General features: G+C 43.4%; 1 protein-coding gene across 1 annotated transcript in view; it reads right to left on the bottom strand.

The window, feature by feature from the left end:
- ATXN10 (ataxin 10) overlaps window positions 1-22,059 on the bottom strand; it is a 75,906-nt gene that overhangs the window by 25,406 nt on the left and 28,441 nt on the right. The window contains exons 7-9 of the mRNA XM_063308297.1: window positions 19,238-19,382; window positions 15,689-15,797; window positions 13,294-13,460 (exon numbers count right to left, since the gene is read on the bottom strand). Of these exons, the coding sequence (XP_063164367.1) occupies window positions 13,294-13,460; window positions 15,689-15,797; window positions 19,238-19,382 (421 nt within the window). The remainder of the gene's footprint in view (window positions 1-13,293; window positions 13,461-15,688; window positions 15,798-19,237; window positions 19,383-22,059) is intronic.

Below are 22,059 nucleotides of genomic sequence, written 5' to 3'. Positions count from 1 at the left end.
TTCGTTGTCCAAAGATCCTTTTGGTAGATGGGCAGCCGTATAAGTTTATTTAATAAATAGAATACAATGAAACAAGTAAATAATGACTGCAACCCTGTAGTTCTTACAACTGAAAAAAGAAAAAAGGTCTCACTGGGCTTTCCTTACACATACCTTCTAAGCACAGTTTAGATTTGCCAACTAATCTGAAGTTTCAGCATGCCCTTGAGAATTAGAGCAACTAACAACGATATCATAAGATACGATGCAAGAAAAAACAAACAAAAATAATAGCGACATCTAATTTCAGTTTAAAAGTTAGTATTTAAGCAAAAAGCATAGTCATCTTTATCATGTAAGAGTCAAGTAGTTTTATGCATATTAATACAAAGAGAAAGTTTTCTCTAGCCTAAACCAGAATATGAATTGCAAAGAAAATGTAAATGATCTGAGTAAACCATCTGACAGAAGACTCTAATTGCTCTTTTCATTATGTTGGGCAACTGCTATGTTCACACATAATGCTAAACTAATATTATTGGGTGGTTTATGTCACAAGCCATAATAGGTGTGCCAATATATCTCAAAGGGATTTAAAAAAAAACCATATTAAGGCTTGGCATGATATATGAACTGAGCCATTATCCTATAGAGACTGGGACAATAGAGAGCTTTCTTCAGCCTTCAAATCTTGAGCATCTCCTTAGTGACAATCCAGGCGCTGCTGCACATTTGGCTACTTGGGATGACCGGATTAATTCCTCCAATGTGAGGTCAGAACTGAAGAACCATATCTGGATATTAAAAATATTTTACCTGGAGGCCTTTCCATGCAGCTTTAATTGGTAAAGGATAAGAAGTCTCTTCCTTTTCCTATTAGTTAGCATACATTATAGATTTACAGTATTTGGCTGAGTGTCTCCAGAGGAAATATATTTCAATATATTTCAATACCTTTCTTGTAGCCTTTGAGATTAATATTCACTTCACAACATCACAGCACATTTTGCCCCCAAGGTACGGATGTAGTCTTTCCCAAGTTGCCTTTCTTGAGTAACTCAAATAACAATTTCACTACCACTTCTTTCAGAACTTGCTTTTAATTAGATTATTAACTATAATAATTGAAATATACCACCCATTTTACATAATAGATTTTGCAATAATCATAAGATGTTAATTATTCTTCTCTGTTGTGTAAACAACTGAGTTCCGGTGTACAAAATGATCTTTGTTCACGAGCAACTAAAATCTAATTTGCAACTGAGTACAATTACATCACGATTCACCAGTTAAAGTCACCCTCCTCCTCCTCCTCCTCCAGAAAAATAAAGAATAGCAATATATTGGTTTTAAATGTTTGGGTATGTCCAGGCATGCTGACGCTCAGCATAAAAGCTCTTGCTGTGACAAAGTAATTACTGATTCTGAGTTTTCATTCCAGAAGGCATACATCAGAAATCAGTCAATTTTTGGCAGCCAGTTCAGCAACAATGGAAAGTGAGTACTGCAAATATTGGGCACATTTCACATTGGAAGATTCAGCAAGTATTCTGCTCTACTGGTAATATCCGCTTTAATTGGAAAAGGGAAGCCATTGGCTACTTCCCGATCTGTGTTGCTGCAATACAGTGAGAAGAGGTATAGCTGAGTGGCTGAGAGCTTAGGAACAGTCTGGAGCAAAGCAATACAGAGCTCCTATCTACAGTCTCTTGCCTTACTTTCAATTATCACATTTTTTTCTATCAAGAAGCAGGTAACTGATTAAGCACTGGACCCACAGTTCCAGATTCACCTGTGCATGAAATCATTGGCGGTCTAATGCCAGGGACTAGCTCTTGGCTTCAAAAATCTTCTGTCCCACAAGTAATATGGGATGGAGATGTTGGTTTCATTTATAGAGGTGGAAACCCTTTTAAGGAGGGACTGGACTGGTCAACAACAATGTTAAATCAAGACGGAGCAAATAGGCAGAGCTGAGCGTGTTCTGGGGATGATGATACCGCCCTCTGCTCACCCCTGCTGGATAGTTAAAATATCCACAGCAGCCAACTGATAGCCCACGGAGCTTTTAGGAAAAAGCCATAAATAAAGCAGAGGAGGGCAATCTTTTCAAGCACTGGGCACCATCAGGAGAGTTTGCATGGCACCCAGATCTCTGTGTATCCATGTCTGTATATTTATCTAATGCACGTGCATGCCCCCCCCCCACAAAATTGCTCTGTCATGCATAAGTAGCAAGTTTTGCTTCCTTTGCATATGATACAAGGCAGCAGTAATCATCCCTCACCTTTGGTAGCACAATCTCTGGCAGGACACCAAAGAAATAAGGAGAATTAAGCCTTTAAAAAGCTTAACACACCTAAAAGAGCAAATCATTCCAAAATTCCCCCCCCCCCCCGCTTGCTGACCATCTAAGATCCACCCTCTATGTCCCACCTCAATGGGGCCTTCAGGGTCCCCCCAAACCCTTGCTTCCATCCAAAGAAGAAGGGCTACCACAATGTTCCAAACTGGAACGCTTCTGAGCACCGCCATGCTGCTGGCCAGCAGGCGCAACCCTAGCATGCAGAAACTGTTTGTGAGAATGTGCCTGGGTGGGAGGTGATTCTGAGAAAAGGAAAAGGACAGCAGGACATATCATGAACCTGTGACATCTCCAGACAACTTCCCATGTCTACCTGAAAGACACTGAATTCTGGTCTTATTTCTGGTATTTAGATTATTGAGGAATTCAGAATTTTGAGGAACATGCATACCCATATTTTAAAAAATGACAGCACAGATCCAAAGAGAAACTTCTATGGAAGAGTGCGATGCTAGTCAGCTGATAAATCAGCACAAGCGGTCTTGCCTACCAGGTGAACAAGCCTGAACCCCCAAATAACCCCACCTACTTAGAGGGAGGAAGACAGCTGGAGTTACTTTTTATAAGTTGGCTATAGGTCCCTCTCAAAGCAAGGTGCAAATTTCCATCTGGTTTTTCTGGTAAATTGAGAGGAAGTGGGCTCGTGTATTCTCCACTGCAGATCTCAGTGCCAGCGCTATAGGCACTTTGGCTTGTAAGAGAAGGAACTGTGGTTTGTGGCAAAAGGTCTATTATCAGAAACCACCACATCCTGCAAATCTGCTGAAAATTTGTGGATGGAGGCTCCCTTCCCCTGATGTCTGCTGGGATGGCAAAGGTTCTGATGTGACTTGCATTAAACCCTCCCAGGGGTCCTTTGCCCAAGGCCCACATGTTCAAAGCACCCTATCATTATCCTATTGATTTCTAAAGACCACATCACCTATCTAAAACTTTATCCCTAAATAGATCATCATCATCATCATCATCTATTAGATTTATAAGGCTGCTAAATCAAAAAGGACTCAGGGTGAACACTGATTTTTCTCCTATCTATAATCGGTGTTTTATTTTTCCTGTAAAGATTTTAAAGAGATAAGCAGCCTTCTTCCACTGAATTCAAATTCCCAGTTACCCACCAGCTTGGTTTCTCCATGCCCTGCAACATCCATGTTCACTTGTAATTCTACACTTTCCCCCATGCTTAGCACCCATTCTCAGTCTCACATCAATTCACATCACATTCTCAAATTCAGTTGAGAATGACCAATTCTCCCAAGGTGGCCAATGAGTTTCAATCACAAATCATGTGTCTGATTCTAAGGCCAGCTTCTACCTATCATCAGCTTGGCCCAGGGCCCACCTAAATATGATCTTAATTGCCTTAATACAATTAGGATTTTTGTTATCCAAATAACAGATGAGGTGAATCCCAAACAGCGGTAAAACCATTAAAGTGAGGAGGAAGAAACTGACACACTGTCATTTTCCTCTGGACAAAAATCCCTTCTCTGAAGATGCTACTTGAATTTCAAGGGAAGTGGCTACTGATGACAAACATGGCTTCATTGAAATCCAAAAAGCTGCTTCGGACAGACAATTACATTGTCAGGACGACTTTAAAGAGTTAACCTCTCGTATACTTTGAAGGCTGTTTAGCCTTCTGAGGAGAACTGGACTTTTCTCTTCAGAAAACATCAACAGTAATATGCTGTAATTTATTTAAACTATGTAGAGATGAGGAAAGTTAAAATAATCTCCAGAAGAGTGTACATAATAGTAGATGAAATGGTTGGTACTTGTGACTTATGTCCAAGACAGAACCCCATCTCATGCTGAGATTGCAATTCTCAGGATTCAGAGATGGGTACCACAAGCTCCCAAGTAGTGGCAATTTCCCAGAATGACACACCCTACACCCTATTGCAATTATGACTTCAGTTTCCACAAACGATCCACAGAAACCCATCTAGTGTCACTCCTCAAAATATCTCTTTTGACAGCTGAACAGTAAACATTCATACTGACCCTCCTGCAAAGAACTGATGGACTACATCTTCAATAATTTTTCCCACAAATATTGAAACAAGAAGTCTTCCCCTTGGGACTGATGGACAAACAGCTGGAAAAAAGTCATGGAACTTTGTTTTTGTATATGATAAACTGCAGCAAGATTATTTTATGCACAAAGATGGAAAGATTCTGCATTGCCCACAATGGGGGAATGGCTGGTGAAGATGATGGAACTTGCTGAGATGGACTAATTGATTTCTTTGACTAGAGAAAAGGCAGTATCTACATTTACTGCTGACTGGAATCCCCTTATGGACTTTTTGTAAAACAGAAAAAAATGAACTTATGATTTATGGTTTGGATGATTAGATGTAAATTTAGAGAAAGAGGCAAATTTATAATTCTAACTGCTGCAAAGAAGATCAGAAGCCACTTCTTTGTTACCTTTTTTCTTCCTTTTCTTTTTTTCTTCCTTTCTTACACTTTTAGCTCTTCTTGATTTTTCTTTTTTCCTTCCTTACTCTATATTAGTTTGTATTAGCTTTTATCTTTGTTTTTAAAACTATATAATACACACACACACACACACAATATATACATAGATACATACATAATATTTTTCCAACCAATAAAGAGCTGAAGAACTTCCAAGGAAATTAATCCAATCTATGAAAATTGTCCAAAGTACAAATTCATTGATACGCATTATAAGAAGATTTTAAGAAGTCATGTTCTACAGTAGGTATCAAGCTGCCATGATTATGTCCATCTGAGAGAAAGAAGCTACCTCAGTTTCCTCTCTGCCTGCTATTTTCTATAGAGGGTAACTGTGGCTACTGGAATATCTTCAGACACTTCATTTCAGGAAGCTCCCCCTTTTTGCTTACCATTTTCCATGCAACCTACCTGCTCGTCCAGTGATTCTCAAGCTCAGCAACTTGAAGATGGGTGCACTTCAACTCCCAGAATGCTGGCCGGGGGGATTCTGGGAACTGAAGTCCACCCATCTTCAGGCTGCTGAGCTTGAGAAACTCTGGGCTAGCCCATGGAACATCTCTCTTGCACTCCAAACAAGCTGTGCAACAGCACACGGAGGTGGTGGGGGTGGTAAGAAGCTAACCAATAAAGCAGTTCTTGTTGGGCAGCGCTGCCCAACCACACCTATCAGTTCTCTGACAATGGTTCTGAGATGGGGCCTAGCCCACTAAACCCCTGGCCATGCGACTCTGCGACCCCATCAATTAGCTGTTCAAGATGGGGGGGGGGTCTGTCCTCCTCCAGAAGAGGAAGAAAAGAAGGGGCCTGACCTGGAGAGTGCCCTATACACAGCAGCAGCCCAAAGTGAACAAGAGGGGATGGGCCCATCCTGCCCTCACAGGGTGCCTGATTTTGTGCCTTCATCCTTCAGCTGCTGCTGGTTGATATTGTGTTCAGGGAAGCCTGTCATGAAGAGCCCCTGGCCAGGTGCTATTCTGACACGGCGCCAGTGGAGGATGATCGTTAAACAACCCATGAACAGCAACAACCAGCGGACGTGCAGACGGAGAGGAGCCGATGACGACTCAGCACCTTGGACCAACGGGGTGCCGGAGAGTGAAGTCGAACAGGAGAGGTGCGAGACGAGAGGTTTCACCAGATGAAAGGACCTCTTGGGGAGGAGGGGGAAACGAATGTATTTAGGATGACAATTGGAAACGGGGATGATTCGGATCTTTAAGTTGCTTTGGATCACTGCTCAATAAAATCCTTCTATCTATTCCTAACCAGTCTGGGTCAGAAGTATTGATTATTGGCAAGGGATCATGGCCATGACAGAAAGATCCGAATCGATGACGGGCTTACCCGAGAGTATCCAGCCCTATGAGGATGGCCCGTGGATGGGGGAACTGGGGCCAGAAGAGCAAGCCTAACCTAGATGCAGCAGAGGGTGTGCGGGGGAACTCAGCGAGAGCCGACGCTTGGCTACAAGCCAACAAAGACAACTTAGCGGAAAAGCAAGGACTGTGGTGGCAGCGGGATAGGCTGTACATCCCAGACCCAATGAGGAAGAAAATTTTAGAAAGGTGCCACGATGCAAAATCAGCTGGCCACTTTGGGTTCTTAGAAACCATGCACCTACTGAGGAGGCAATTCTAGTGGCCCACGCTGCGCAAGGACGTTGAAAGCTACGTGACCGGTTACCCTACATGCCACATGGCCAAGCGGGTGGGGGGGGAAACCGAGGGGGCTACTACCAGAAGTGGCTAACCCCTTGCAACCCTGGAAGCAGATTTCCATGGATTTCATTGTAGATTTACCAGAGAGCCACAAAAAGACAGTGTTCTGGGTGGTAACCAACCTATTTCCTAAGCAGGCCCACTTTGTACCCTGTGCCAGCATCCCAACAGCATGGCAGCTAGCCAGATTATTCATACAAGTCTATATGCTCCACGGCGCTCCCAAGTGTGTAATCACAGGTCCCGGGGTCCAGTTCACCTCCAAATTTTGGAGGGCATTCTTAAAAATGATTGGTGTGGAGCAGGGTCTGAGTTCGAGTCATCATGCAGCCACAAATGGTGGTTGTGAATGAACGAACCAAGTACTAGAACAGTACCTTAGGTGCTACATGAATCACCAGCAGGACAACTGGGTGGAACCGCTCCCTTTTGCTAAAGTAGCTTTTAACAACGCAGTACATCAAAGAATGGGATTATCCCGTTCAAGATAGTAAATGGCCAGGATTTTGTAGCACTCCCAGAATTGCCCACACCTGATCCCACAGTAGTTGCACTGAAAGAATGGGTAAATCCCATAGTTGAAGGGTGGCTGATAATACAGAGGGCGCCAGAACATGCAAAAGAGACATACAAAAAACACGCTGACCACAACAGAGCTGCTGAATGGAAACTGAAGGTGGGGGACAAAGTGTATTTATCCATGAAATTTTTAAAGTCCTCACAACCCTCCAAAAAGCTAGGGCCAAAATTCATAGGGCCCTTCCAAATCACCAAAGTAATCAACGATGTGGCCATGCAGCTGCAGTTACCAAAAAATCTTGAGGAAATCCACCCCGTTTTTCATTGCAGCCTCTTAAAGCCACTCAAGGAATCAGACCGCCAGCACCCAGAGCAGAAGGCGCCGGAGCCAATTGTCATAGATGGGGAAAGTCACTTTGAAGTACGGGAAATATTAGACTCCAGACACCAAAGGGGGAAACTGCAGTACCTAATGCAATGGAGCCACCCTGCCTCTTTCTTTTCCTTTTTTTCATTTGCTCCCCAACTCAGGGGTGTGTGTGTTTGAGGTGGTGGAGTCAGGCGAGGGCTGCAATCTGATTTCAACATACCTAAGAGTAGATGTTCAGTGAGTGTGAAATTACGGCGCCTTGCTCAAGAATTTGGGGAGCAGATTTTCAGTAGCAATGGTGATACTTTGCTTTGTAAATTGTGTGAAGTTAAGGTATCGGCCCAAAAGCGTTTTAATATTCAACAACACTGTGACACTGCGAAACGCAAGAATTGTTTAGCAAGGTTTACCTTCAGTGAGAACAGGCAACATCTCCTTTTCGAGACAGCTTCTACTTCAACTGCAGGTTCATCAAATACCCAGTCAGAATTTTGTAAGGATCTGTTAGGAGAGAGGCTGAGTCGGAGGACAAAGAGGACACCTCGTTAGAACCACTGACCCAAACCGTGGGAAACGAAGAGGAAGGTGAAAGGAGTCATGCATGGGAAGAAGGAGAATAGCTGATTGGCCAAGGGCAAGAGTCAGATTCACCACCACCAATCAGCGTCCAATGCGCTGAAAGGAGGGCCGCACAATGGGAAGCCCGATTGGCTCCCAAACACCAACGGTGCGAAGCAGCAGCATATAAAAGGCGCCAAAAGACAGAATGGGTCGCTGGAGACAACCGATCCTATTCGCAGCCTACGACTCTCAGTTCCGCCAAAGAGGCCTCAGAGCCGGAATCAGATGCCGCACCGGAATTCTTGCCTCTGTCACAGCTGGACCTCAAGCCCCATTCCTTCACTGAATCTCCACTCCCTTCTGACACCGCACTAATCCTTGATTCAGCCTCCACCCTTACGTCATGTCCTCACCCTCCAGAAACTCCTGCCTCACCACCGTGCCAATCTTTTGAGCCTTCTGCCTCACCGCTGCACCTCCACCCTCCGGAAACTCCTGACTCACCACCGCGCCAATCTTCTGAGCCCTCTGCCTCACCACCGCACCTCTACCTTTCAAAAAATTCTGCCTCACCACCACAGTGCCAATCTTCCGAGACCTTGGCCTCACCGCCACACCTCCACCCACCGGAAACTCCTGCCTCACCACGCCTCAACCCTTCCAAACCTTCTATCTTGCTGCTACCCTTCCAGCCCTCATTTCTTGGATCTCCTACCTGATCACCACACCCAACCTTCAGTGATTCCTGCCTTGCTGTTGTACCCAACCTCCAGTCATTCCTGCCTTGCTGTCACACCCAACCACTTGGAGCTCCTGTCTTGTCTTCGCACCTTCAGCCTTCAGAATCCTGCCTGGCCACTGCAGCGTTGAGGAATCCAACCATTCTTCTTCATATCCAGACCTTCCTTAGATCCTTGCTGCCAATAATCCCTTGTTTTTGTTCTAAATAAAGCTTTTAATTACAATTCTGTGTTGGTCTCTCAAACAGGGCATGATCTCTACACAATAATGGTTACTTCAAATATTCCCTTATGGAAATTAGGTAGTGGTAGCCTCAGGCATTCTTTAGAGAAGTACACCAGTCACCCGATTCCAAATGAATCAACTGTAAGGAAAAATTACATCTCTGCCTGCTATGAAGATGTGTTAGAAAAGGTAAGATCTGCTGTTGACAACAATAAGATATGGGTTTCAATAGATGAAACAACTGATGTAAACGGAAGATATGTAGCCAATGTTATTATTGGCACTCTGAAATGTGACAAGCCTGGTGAAGTATTTCTTCTAACATGTGAAACTCTACAAAAGTAAACAATTCCACTATTGCTCTGCTCTTTGACGATTCTATGAAACTAATCTGGCCAGATGGTGTAAAAAGGGGAAATATCCTTCTCTTTGTAACAGATACCACTCCACACATGACTAAAGCAGCCAAGGGACATAGACTTCGTTCTCCAAAAATGATCCATATCACATGCCTCGCACATGGTTTACACAGTGGCCGAAGAGATTCGAAGCAACTATCCTGATGTAGATAAGATAATTTTGAATGAGGAAAAAAATGTTCATTAAAGCTCCACTTCAAGTACAAAAGTGCAAAGAAATTTCTCCTACTATGGCTCTCCCTCCCCAACCTGTCATGACACGTTGGGGGACTTGGCTGGATGTGGCTATGTATTATTTCACAAATTATACTTCCTTGCAGCCGATAGTTAAAGAATTTGACTGTTGTGAATCTTCCTCCATCAAGATGGTGCAAGATTCCTTTTCTGAAACCTTGGCTGGAAACTTAGCATATATAGGATCTAACTTCAGTGGATTATCAAGAGCAATCACCCACCTTGAAACTGTAGGAATGGAACTTAGTGATGCACTGAACATTGTAAAACAACCTGAGAGTGATTTAAAGCAAGCAAAGGGGAAAGTGGCTGAAAAAAATAGTGATAAACTGCAAAGAGTGCTGCAATCTAATCTGGGTTATTCAACACTTTGCAAAATTAGTAACGTTCTAAATGGGCTTGAAGCAAAATTTGAAGACTTCGAGACAGAATTTTCTCCAGATGAGTTTGCTTTTTTCAAATTTGTTCCTATAACCCCTTGTGATGTCGAACAGAGTTTCTCCAGATACAAGGACATACCAGCAGACAACATAAAGAGTTTTGAGTTTGAAAACCTCAAGATGCACGTGGTCATCCAATGCAATTCTGCTGTTAATGAAAACTAATCCAGGGATTATTTTACTCTCAAAATGTTCATCTGATTCCTTCAATACTAGCACTTCTGCACTGGAAGTGAAGAATAAACCTTTTAATTTGTGTGTTTGTGTGTAAGCACAGATTTTTAAAAATTGGGTGGTAATTTCAGAAAAATTGTAAAGTCATATTTTTGCTTTAAAAGTCCTATTTTTGGTTTAATTGGTCATATTTAAACGGTTTTAAGGTCATAAATGCTTGCATATTTCTAACATATTTAGGTCATAGAAATCCTTACCCCACTCATTACAAATTGTAGTCACTCCAAAGTACCTGGTATATTTTGTCTCCATGTTGTCCCCCATTCCAAGATTCAGCTTCATGAATCTTAGTTGAATTATAGGTATCTATTAGCCTGGAGTGCTAAGTTTAACTTTAATGAATTTTGTGGAAGCCTATAACTTGCCATTCTGAATCAAGTGCCCAAGAAACGCATATATTTACTGAGAGAGATCTATAAGAACCAAAGCATGTGGCCTGGCAGAGATGAATACCGCCTCAGGCTTCTCTCAACAAGATAATACATGAAGTAACCTATCTTGAGATTTTATAGTGCTTTCTGCTGTCAACATTAAAGCAAGCAAGGTTACAAGATATACTTGCTTCCTCCAGATAGTGCACTGCTTAGCAACAAAAACAGCAAAACAAAAACAAAAATCCATAGGGGATAAGAGCATTCCATTATACAGAAAATATGAAATCAACTTTATTTAGCATATCCTCAAACTCATAGGGCTTTTTTTTTAAAGTTTTGTTTCCAGTTGGGCTAATTACCAAACAAATAGTTCAAAATAAATCTGATCTACTTAAATATGTTTCTTTTCAAACAGCAGACTTGCTGCAAAGTATAGGGAAGGGCCCCACTAGGTTTACACATGGTCCCAAATTGTGGTATGATTCAACTATTTTTGACTTTTAATTATGTGAACAGTCACTGTGGTTCATAAACCTTGGTTATGCCCTATGAGAACCAAGCCACTGTGACTTAAATTTAAAAACCATGCTTAAGCACACCATGGCTTAGTGAGATATGTAAATTCAGTCCCATCCATCCATCCACCCATCCAATTTATATGGCTGCCCATCTACCCAAGCAGCTCTGGGCAGTCACTGAAAAATGTGAATAAGGAGCTCTAGGATCATAAGATCCACATCCCCCTGGCTTGGTCCTGAGGCAACTGGAAGCGTTTGCTTCCACACTTAAATTAACCAGTCCAATCTGGAAGCATGCTGGTTATTCTAAACACTGTGAAAAATGCAAGGTTATAAATTTGGTCCTGTCCTCTGTTTAAACTAGCCAGGATCTTCCCAAATTCAGACAATTCTGAATAGCCACATATGTCCAATCTCTTCTTTGCAGACTTTTCAGAACCAGGGAAAATATTCAAGCCCAAAATTGCTACTATTCATGCTTGTAACACTGAACCATAGATTAGTCTTTATCCTAGAAGTGCCTAGTTGGCAGCCTGTCTCTGAAAACTAAAACAACAAACATAACAATGACTAATGGTTTTTGACATTCATAAGGCGAGGTCATGCTAACCTCTATGAATTAGCTGGCATGTAGGGGCCAAACTAAAAGGGACATTAAATGCTTCTTTGCATGTAATCCCTGAGGTATTTAAAATGGGGGTGGAGAGGAACAGTGATTAATAAGATTCAAGCAGGTTTGAAGAAGACTGAAATTCCTTCCTCCCCTGCAACCAGTGTCTGCCTTGTGAGAAAATTCCTGTTTCGTGTGAAACCACTGGGCTGCAGTTCATCAAGAAGTATATCTCCTTACCCTGTGGACAGTACAAAACCCATGGCTTTTTATCCCACTATACTCTTAAATAGTAATGATCCTTGTCAAGGGGATTTAAGGGGTCCCATCATTTCTGGGCTAGGGTTAAAAGTATGCTGGGGGGCCTCTGAACAATGGCTTCCATTGTGGTCTGTTGCAAAAGACCAGTTCACCAAAATGTATTTTTCCATGTCCTATTCAGTCTTGAAAATGTTATTTGAGGATGAAAGGGGGCCACTTTCAGCAGTTAGCAACATCCAGCCAACTTGGGCTATCTCAGAAAGCTAAGGGGGACCAAACCTGAAAGGTGTGGTTTGAAGAAGGTCTTAAGTTAAATTGGAAGCTTGAAAAAAACAATCCCAAAGAAGGCAATAGAACACTCTTTCTCTTCTGATGCCAGAAGAACTGCATGGTGGCGTTCCCAGGAGCTGAGCTCAGCTTGTGGTGATGCTACCATCCCGTTGGGTAGCAAGGCCCTCTAATGATGGGAATAGAAAGGATCGCAAGCCATTTTGCAGAGCAGCCCAGAGGACCCGCCACTCGCGGCCTGGGACTGCCAGACTCGGAAAACACCACCAGCACTCAGAGCAGCAGAGACAGGATTTGCAACCAGGCAGTTTCACCTGTTCCCTGTGAGGCTGTATTGATCATCCTTCTGCATATTTCTGCCAACCCACACCTTCCTCCCGGGTTACATTCCTCACATTGCACAGTTGGTGCTGCTGCTCCACACCCCATCAGGCTTTGCTGCTTGAGCTTGAATCCAGGATGGTTTTATGACTGGAAGAAGGAACAGCAAGGAGCTTCCATACTGCTGCCACAGAAACGGAATGGCTGCATCGATGGAAGTCAGCAGGAGTTGAGTTCGACCCAAGACAGTTGTTAATCTGTATTTCACAACATTATTCTGTACCACTGGCTTTACTTTATTTTCGTTCTGCTGCTATTTTTATGTCTGTCTTTTTTTCAAACATCTTATGATTTTAACTTCTACTGGAAACCATGTAAAGAACCTTTCATTATTCAATGACACATACACATGCAAATAAATAACGTAAAGCCTCCCTGATGATTATTACCTACAAAGCAGGCATTTTAAAAAGTGTTCCAAATGCTTGGGTTGGGTATCAGAAGACGAAATGGTTTGAGACCTTTTGGGAATGAGAAAAACAACATATTGGTGCTTTCCTTGCAGAGCCGTGAAAAAGCTGCAGGCCACTGGCCCGATGGGGTGTTTATATTGCCTAGCTTACCTTGTCTTGGTTTCCCTTATCCTTGTGACATAAATTTCCAATCAGACGAATCAGATGTGATTTAAAGCCCACAGCTGGATGGGAAATTCCTTCCTGTTCTGTTGAATAGGCCGCAGTGAAGATGTTTGCGGTCTGCTTCCCAGCAAGATGTACAAGCTGCAAAAGGCCTAAACAAAGAAAGCAGTTTTTGCAGGTATTCACAGCAAATTACGAAGAAAATCAGTTTGGCTCTTCTGCAATTCAAAGAAGCACTGGAATAGTTTGTTTCAGGTTCGGGGACAACTGCCCACAATCAAGGAGGGAGATTACGCATTTAGAACTCAAGACAACTGGCCTCGTCAAAAATGAAGGTGAAGTTCTTCTGTGTGCCACTCCAGAAGTAAAAAAAACCCAGCAACATAAAAATACAAAGAAAAATAGAAAGAAAAACACAAACACACTCAATAAAGTATTTAAACATCTATACATATTGCTATTCTCTTCAACTGGAAACAATTGTATGTATGGCAGGAGAATCAGTTTGGTGTAATGGTTAAAGGCACCAGGCTAGAAAACAGGAGACTGGGAGTTCTAGTCTTGCTTTAGGCACAAAGCCAGCTGGGTGACCTTCAGCCACTCACTCCCTCTCAGCCCCAGGAAGGAGGCAATGGCAAACCACTTCTGGAAATCGTGCCAAGAAAACTGCAGGGACTAGTCCAGTCAATCGCCTGGAGTCAAGATTGACTCAAAGGCGTGCACACACGCACGCACGCACGCGCAGAGAGAGAGAGAGAGAGAGAGAGAGAGAGAGAGAGAGAGAGAAGTATTGCTATAAAAGGCTACTCAAATAAATCTGCATTCAGACAAAAGGACAAACCAGAATTCTGGAAAGCCGTTGTACCTTCTCCCATCACTCTCTCTCAGCTCCTTATCCAGCAGAAAGAACTAAGCATGCCAGGAGTTCCCCGGCAAGAAAAGGCTTTTGAGTTATACCTTCCCCAGCTTCTAGCTTGCCATTCCCAAACAAGCCAAACATGGTAAGAATTTGGAGTTAACCCTGGTTACTCCACTGTGGAGTCCCTCGGGGTTAAGAGCTCTCTCCAATTATTTAACACTGATATGAAACCACTGAGAAAGGCTGTATATCACAGCCCCAGGCTAAGTGAGAGATGCTGTAGAAAGCATTAACTGATGTTTGAAGGATGTTAGGCACTGGATGCGGTGAAACTGGCTCAGATTAAATCCTACCAAGATGGAGCTGCTATTCAGAAATCACCATCTGGGCAATCTGTCAAAATCAGTCCTGGTAGTCACTCTGGATGGGATGATACCCGCCCCCCCCAAAAAAATTGGGGATCCTCTTGTTCAAGCTCCTGCTTCAAAGGCAGAGGGTGCTTGGGCTCAGTTAATGTGCCAGTAATGACTCTATCTAAAACCCAGATGCCCTGGCGATTCTAACTCACGCCTTGATCACCACATGGCTGGACTACTGCAAAAGACGCTACACGGGGCTGCCTTTGGAGATGACTCAAAAGCTGCAGAATGTGACAACCAAACTGCTGGTGGGACAAACCTGCCAAAGCAGACAAATGCCTATTCTAAGGACACTACAGAAGTGACCATTAGGCTTCGAGGCCCAATTCAAAATGCTGGCTCTGACCTATACAGCCCCATAGAGCAAAGTGCAAGAATACATCCTGGCTCAAACATCTGTGGGAAGAGCCAGGGTTAGGGTTAAAGCCAAGTCTTTAACACCCAGTGAAAGGCTAACAGGGCCATGGCCATCACTGGAGGGATGCTGTTCCACAGCTCAGGCACTGCTGCAGAGATGGCACCCCTCATCATCCGGATTAGGGAGGCTGCAAGAACGCTTAACAGTTGAATCAAGATATTTGCAAACTCTTTTAAGCCATTTATGCTCACCCCTACAATGCAAGCATTTCCTTGTCCCAAACTTACTCTGAGGCAGGGGAACTTTGGCGACCAGAAACAGTAACTGTAAATCCCAAACTCCCAGTACATTGCATGTTGCACCCGGTGTTCTTACTGGCTGCGATGGCTTGCAGACCAATGGTTTTTCTATGGAGATTCTAGGATGCTGGCTCATGGCAACCCTTGTTTCATGCTTTTCAATGTATCCTAATTACTCTGAAGCACTAGTAGCAGGTTCCCACTTAAGAAAGTCTTCTGCATATACAGAATGTACAGGATCCCAGCTACTTTATGGCATATTCAGAGAAAATATTAGGCATTATAGCTCAAACGTGGTGTCAGCAAAGTGGAAGAAATATTTTCTGCTTGCTATTGTTCAGTATTGAGTCATATATCGATTGTACAACTTTATTTTTCAGCAAAGTTAAAAACAGTATTCTCTTTCAATTATTCCATTTTGACATCATAAAGAATTCCCACTTACTGATAGCCACCTCAAGCAAACTGGGGCAAGCTTGTAAAGACTGCAGTTCTCCAGGATTTGATGTCACTTCACAAAGAATATCAAGGAGACGAATTGTAACTAGTGCTTCCTACAGAAAATAGGAAATAAGTTTGAAATCAAGCAGAAAATGCACTTCCACCAAAAAATATCTAATTAAATTAAGAGCCAGTTTGGGGAGTGGTTAAGGCACCAGGCTAGAAACCGGGAGACCGGGAGTTCTAGTTCCACCTTAGACACAAAGGCAGCTGGGTGACCCTGGGCCAGTCACTCTCTCTCAGCCCTAGAAAGAAGGCAATGGCAAACCCAAAAAAACCTTGGCAAGAAAACTGCAGGGACTTGTCCAGGAAGTCTCTGAGAATCAGACACAATTGAATGGATAAAAAAGATAAACAAATTACCTACTTTTACTCCTGTTAGATATTTGAATTCAGCAGAAGCCCTTCTTAAAGGATATACTCCTGAGCATATCCAGAGCACTAAAAGAATACTGAGTAATTCAGTAGCAGCAGGTCCCATTCAAAAAGAAAAATAATCATAATATAATTGTCTTGGATGCAGACTACAAGCTTAGCCCATCTACCAATGAAGGCTATCAAATATTAATTACATTTGAAGTAAAAGGTACATTTTTGAATAGTAGGATAGGAAAGCCTCACTTCTAACTAAGCTATCTCTTGAAGGGAACAACAGACTAAGGCAGTGTTTCCCAACCTTGGCAGCTTGAAGATGTGTGGACTTCAACTCCCAGAAGTCCCCAGCCAGGGGACTTCTGGGAGTTGAAGTCCACACATCTTCAAGCTGCCAAGGTTGGGAAACACTGAACTAAGGTGTATGTGTGGGAGAGAAGGGGGGAAAAAACAGAAAGGAAGTTCTGTCTCTTCGCCTCTTAAGCACAGAGACTTGACTAAGAACAGGCCAGACGAGTGACAGACGGGGGGCCGCTGCACGAGGCTTCTTCCCCTTATCTGCCTCTGGCCATTTGCCCCAGTGGTCAGAACAGCTGATTGTTGCCAAGAGATGATGCCATCTCCAACAAGACCAGATTACTTCTTACCACTCACTAACCTTGTCTAGGACTATATACTATGATTAGAAAATAACATGTAGCAGATTCAGTTTTGTGAGGAGGTTCGTTTCGCCTTTATGCAAAAACAAGTTTCTAGGTTTTTTAGCTACCAAGGTAGGCAAGGGATAATCTTCACTCTGACGGGTAGAAAAACCGGGCATCTCTTCAAAACTCACAAACCTATGGGTTTCATACAAGTTTAGGAACTCAGACGTTCCTGGCACACAATTTGAATGGTGGTACTTTAGGCAGAATTCTGAAGGACAGAATACACACACTGAGTTGTGCCATGTTTAATACAGAAGTTCCGCATTGCACTGAAATACAAACTTGGATAAGTTTGATAACAGAAAATGCAATAACCCTTTCCAAGCCAGAATCATAAACATGACTATAAGGCTGACACTGGGTAGAAAACCAGAAACAAACTTAAATGACTGAAAATACAAAAAATTACTAGCTAGATTATTTCTAAGATAATATACTGGGGTTCTCTTTAGATTATCCAAAGACCCAAGATCACAATTTATGACGACTAGGAATCTGTGTCTACAGTTGAACTACCATAATTTATACTAAACTTCCAATAATTGTTCAACTGGTATGTTAAACAATATTTTTGAATGAGAGGGTTGTTTTTTTATATTTCTGTCTAACCAATATTAGTATAGCAGAAACAGGATAAATTCTCATTTGCATTTATTTATTTAACTAATAAACCATTTCCTGGCACTGTCTGACCCAGGGTTTCTCAACCAGGGTTCCGTGGCACCCTTGGGTTCCACGAGAGGTCACCAGGGGCTCCCTGGGAGATCATGATTTATTTAAAAAATTATTTCAAATTTGGGCAACTTCACATTAAAGAGGTTAGTTTCATACTTTATTTTTAGTTTAAGAACCCTGTCAATGCATATATACAGGCCTACCCAGGAAAAGCATATAATAATTTTGTAACTTCTATCTTTGAGCCTGAATGCGCAGTGGTTCCCTGAGGCCTGAAAAATATTTCAAGGGTTCCTCCAGGGTCAAAAGGTTGAGAAAGGCTGATCTAACCTACCTGGACTAATATATGCCAATTCTATCAGTTGCCAAATTATCATTTACAGAAAAAAGCTTTATAAAAAGCAATTAAAGGGTTAGAAGAATAGCTTTTATCCCATTTTATCCCATTTATCCTTGCTACAGAATAGCTTTTATCCCATTTTATCTAATTATTAAAGTCTTTTATTATTAAAGATTCCTGGAATTATCTTGTGATTGATTAGCTAGTGACTAACCAAAAGTTACTACAATTTCATGATTTTTTTGCTCAGGAAGACAGGCTACACAATAGCATGTGATTTTATTAAATTATTGCTGAACTATACCCATTTAAGTAAGGTGGCGCTGCGGGTTAAACCGCTGAGCTGCTGAGCTTGCCGATCGGAAGGTCGGCGGTTCGAATCCGCGTGACGGGGTGAGCTCCCGCTGCTAGTCCCAGCTCCTGCCAACCTAGCAGTTCGAAAACATGCAAATGTGAGTAGATTAATAGGCACCGCTTTGGCGGGCAGGTAACGGCGTTCCGTTCAGTCGTGCCGGCCACATGACCATGGAAGTGTCTACGGACAAATGCCGGCTCTTCGGCTTTGAAACGGAGATGAGCACCGCCCCCTAGAGTCGGACACGACTGGACTTCATGCCAAGGGAAACCTTTACCTTTACCTATACCCATTTAAGCATACAGACAGCAGACAAAATGACAACTTTGTGCCCACCGGGGGACATCCATGGGGGCTGGGGTGGGGATGCCAAGGTGGCGGCCATGACCACCACACAACGAGAACGCCACTTTTCTACAAGTCACAAACAAAAAAGCGCCAGGCCGTGGATCATGCTGCCATCTTTGTCCCTCAAAGTGCAGCTTCTCTTCCGACCCTTGCCTTGGCGTTTGTTGGTTGCAAGCCCTGATCTCCCATTTCCTGTTGGAAACATCAGCCACCTTACGATGGATGAGCGTTTCTCCGGTACTAGAGTTGACGTGAGTGCATCTTAAGGGCTTCGAATTACGAGTAACGGTTATTGCACGAGCAAATCTGCCCCCAGACGGACTGCGTGGCAAATCTCTCACTGGCGGACTTACTTTTTTCGCAGCAGACTCACCTTGGCTTAGACATTTGATTGCACGCAGGCACGGATGCGCAAGGGAGGTTTGCCTAACGTCTTCACCTTCCGAGAGAGAAGGAAGCTCTAGGGGCAGAGAAGACTGGCACCGCGTTCACCCACGAAGGCTGGCTGGTGGGGTGGGCGGGGAGGCGTCCGCGGAGGGTGGGGGTCAGGCACAACGCTGTGACCAAAGCGCTGCCCCTTTGGCATGCGAGCCCGTCGCGCCGCAGAGGTTGTTACACGCTGCGCAGGGGCCCCAGCGCAGAACTCCGGATCACGTTTTACAATCTGCATTTTAACGTAAGAGTGGGGAATCTCACCTCGTCATCATTCGTGGCAGAAACCAATCGCAGCACTGACTGGCACTCCTCTTCAAAAGACCCTGCGAGAAAGGCAGCCATCTCCTCACCGGTAACGACGGTGTTCGCCGTCACTTCTGACAGAATTAGTTCTAAGAAGGCAGTCCTGGGAGGAAAAAGAGGAAGTGCTAGTGACAATAGTAACAGAGCTTGAGGTACAAAGTCAACGCAGGGAATCCTCAAGGGTGTGTTTGGGGGGGGGGGGTGAGCTGCCAGCGCAGCACTAGTGCAGAGGAGCTGGGGGAAACTCACCTCAACGACTGGCGACCTCCCCTGCCAGCTCCCGCACTGACTTTCGGGGAAGCTGGCAGGGAAGGTCGCAAATGGCAATCGCGTGATCAAGGGGTGCTTGATAACTGGTTCTAAGTGCCAACGGGTTGCCAAGCGCTCAGATCGTCATCATGTGGCTGTGGGGGTGCTGGGACAGCCAGGACTCTGAGGACCAGTCATGACCCCCATTTGTTCAGCGCCATAACTTGGAACAGTCGCTGACCAAATGGTCGTAGGTCGAGGACTACCTGTCAAGGGCTTTTGCAACTCTGCAACGCATTTGACAAATTCAGAGCTTCTTGTGCTGCCTTCAATTACATTGATGGAAAACATGGGGGGGGGGGCTGAACACTATGACAGACTCTGAGTCTGATGTGAGTGAGCAGCCAATGAATTTTGATCGGCTTTTAATTCTCCACCTCTCAAAGCTCTTTGGAGAAAGTAAGTCTCCCTTCACTTGCTCAGCTTCCTTCCCGGGGGCAAGCACACTCTCTGCCTGGCTCTCCCTTGTGCTCATGGCAACTCACCCTTCTGAGCTGGTTCAACCCAATTCTCAGCACTCTGCACCTGGGTTCAAAGATGGCCAGTCTGGTATGTGTACTTGGGCCCAGTCTTAAGTTTACATTCTACATCACCTGGCAGGTTTAAGCCTCTCGACAATCAATAAACAGATGCCAGTAACTTCGCCTACGGGGTTTTTTTTGTTTTTTGTTTGGCATTGTAACACAGGTAAAAACTAGGTGGAGCTTCAGTTGCACCATCATGGCGACCATCTTGACTTTTTTTTACCATACCCTGCAGACACCCGTCCTGTTGCAAAAGTTTACAGCTTTTAAAAACAGGAGAGTGGCAGGGCTACAAACGCTCCTTATTCTGTGCCAGCCTTTCTCTGTGACCCACAACGGACCGCTCCTGAACCTATTTCTGTCTAGATTAAACCCTGCTGCGTTGCCAGGCCTAGGCCACTTGGTACACGCCCAGATTTTATAGAGCATGAAGCCAGCCACAGGGCTCAGCATCTCTAAATTAGCTCATTTCACAGCTGAAGAAGCAAATGCTAGAAAGACAAAACAAGACCTCTTTCACCTGTGTTTGGTGCCATTACTACAATTTCTGTCTTTGAGAAAGAAATTCAAGATCTTTCACGAGGACGTTTGGAAACTCTAATAATTCAACATCTGATTTTATTTATTGATGAGGGGGAGGAAATTGCCTTAAATTGACCTGATTTTTATGTAATAAAATGTCTGCCCAAAGCTGCTGAAACCATTAAGGTGGCTATACAGTAAACTTTCTAGCAAGCGGCTCTGTTATGATTAACCCTGATGGTAAAATTGTGGTCTTCGTTTTCTATCTTTTAAAAATTTAACCTATGTTTTCAATACTTGAGCTGAAAGTGATTTTACGCCCGTGAAATTGGGCTTTGGGTCCTGTTCACTAAGCAAAATCATCTGATAGGGCCCAGAAAGAGTCTCTTCTCTCTCACTGCACCTGCATTCTGAGCAGTATTCCCCCAGGTCCATACCGCCCGGACCTTGGAAACCTGGCCTTTCTACAGGTCCTGGGTCAAGACGTTACCAGCACCCGTCCCTGAACTGCACCGTCTGCGTGAAATGTGACGGCTTCTTCCCCTACTGGGACCATTTGTATTCTGTTCTAACTTGGCGTACTGCTTTTACTCACTTTAAGTTGCCCACAGCCACGTATGAGTGAAAGGGTAGGGAACTAGGCATTAAACGTAAATAAAACTACACGTAAATGTTTTCCATAACTCCCTTCGTCCAAGAAAGAACATCTGTTGGTGCTGTTATCGGTTCATATTCTGATAAATAGCAACTGTGGACTCGGTGTTCTGAAAATCAAGGGTCAGTGGACATAACTGGTAAGTACAAGGATAAGAAAAGAACGTACTAACTTCAACGTAATAACTCTGAAAGTTGTGCAGGGTAACCAAGGAAAGTGAAGGTATCCCAGACACAATTTATGAGTAACTCCATATCACTTTGTAAGAACTGTCTTTTCAATAGCCGATTTTTTTGTCAGCCAAGACTATTTCTACTGAATCTTTCCAGCATGTTTTAATGTGCTACTATCAAGAATGAGATTTTTTCCCAAAGACTCCTGCTCAAAAAGTATCTTATTTCTGAACAAAGTATTTTTATGCAAGTTGTCCTAGTATAGTCTTATATAGCTGGTGATGGTCGGCATTTACATTATTTAATGACTTCTTTATCTTTAATTACTTCTGAAATTAAGCCTTCAGTGAAATAAATAACCACTTGATTGAATAAGATGCTGTAATGACAATGTGACGTCATATACACTTTATGCATGCAACGCGGTCTGCATCAAGTCATCGCCACCTTCAGCAGCACAAGCAGCCACTGTGCTTAGTCTGTTGTCTTAAGAACAGAATAAGAAATTGCCCTGATAAGAACAAATGGGATAGTGTAAAGAAACTGACGTTGCGGGGGTACTGCCCTTCTGAGTGTGCAAAAACTAACATTTAAGTA

The sequence above is a fragment of the Candoia aspera genome, chromosome 7 (genome assembly GCF_035149785.1).
Source record: "Candoia aspera isolate rCanAsp1 chromosome 7, rCanAsp1.hap2, whole genome shotgun sequence".
Classification (NCBI taxonomy): domain Eukaryota; kingdom Metazoa; phylum Chordata; class Lepidosauria; order Squamata; family Boidae; genus Candoia; species Candoia aspera.
Note: the sequence above shows the minus strand (reverse complement) of the source record. Positions and strands in the feature narration are given on the sequence as shown.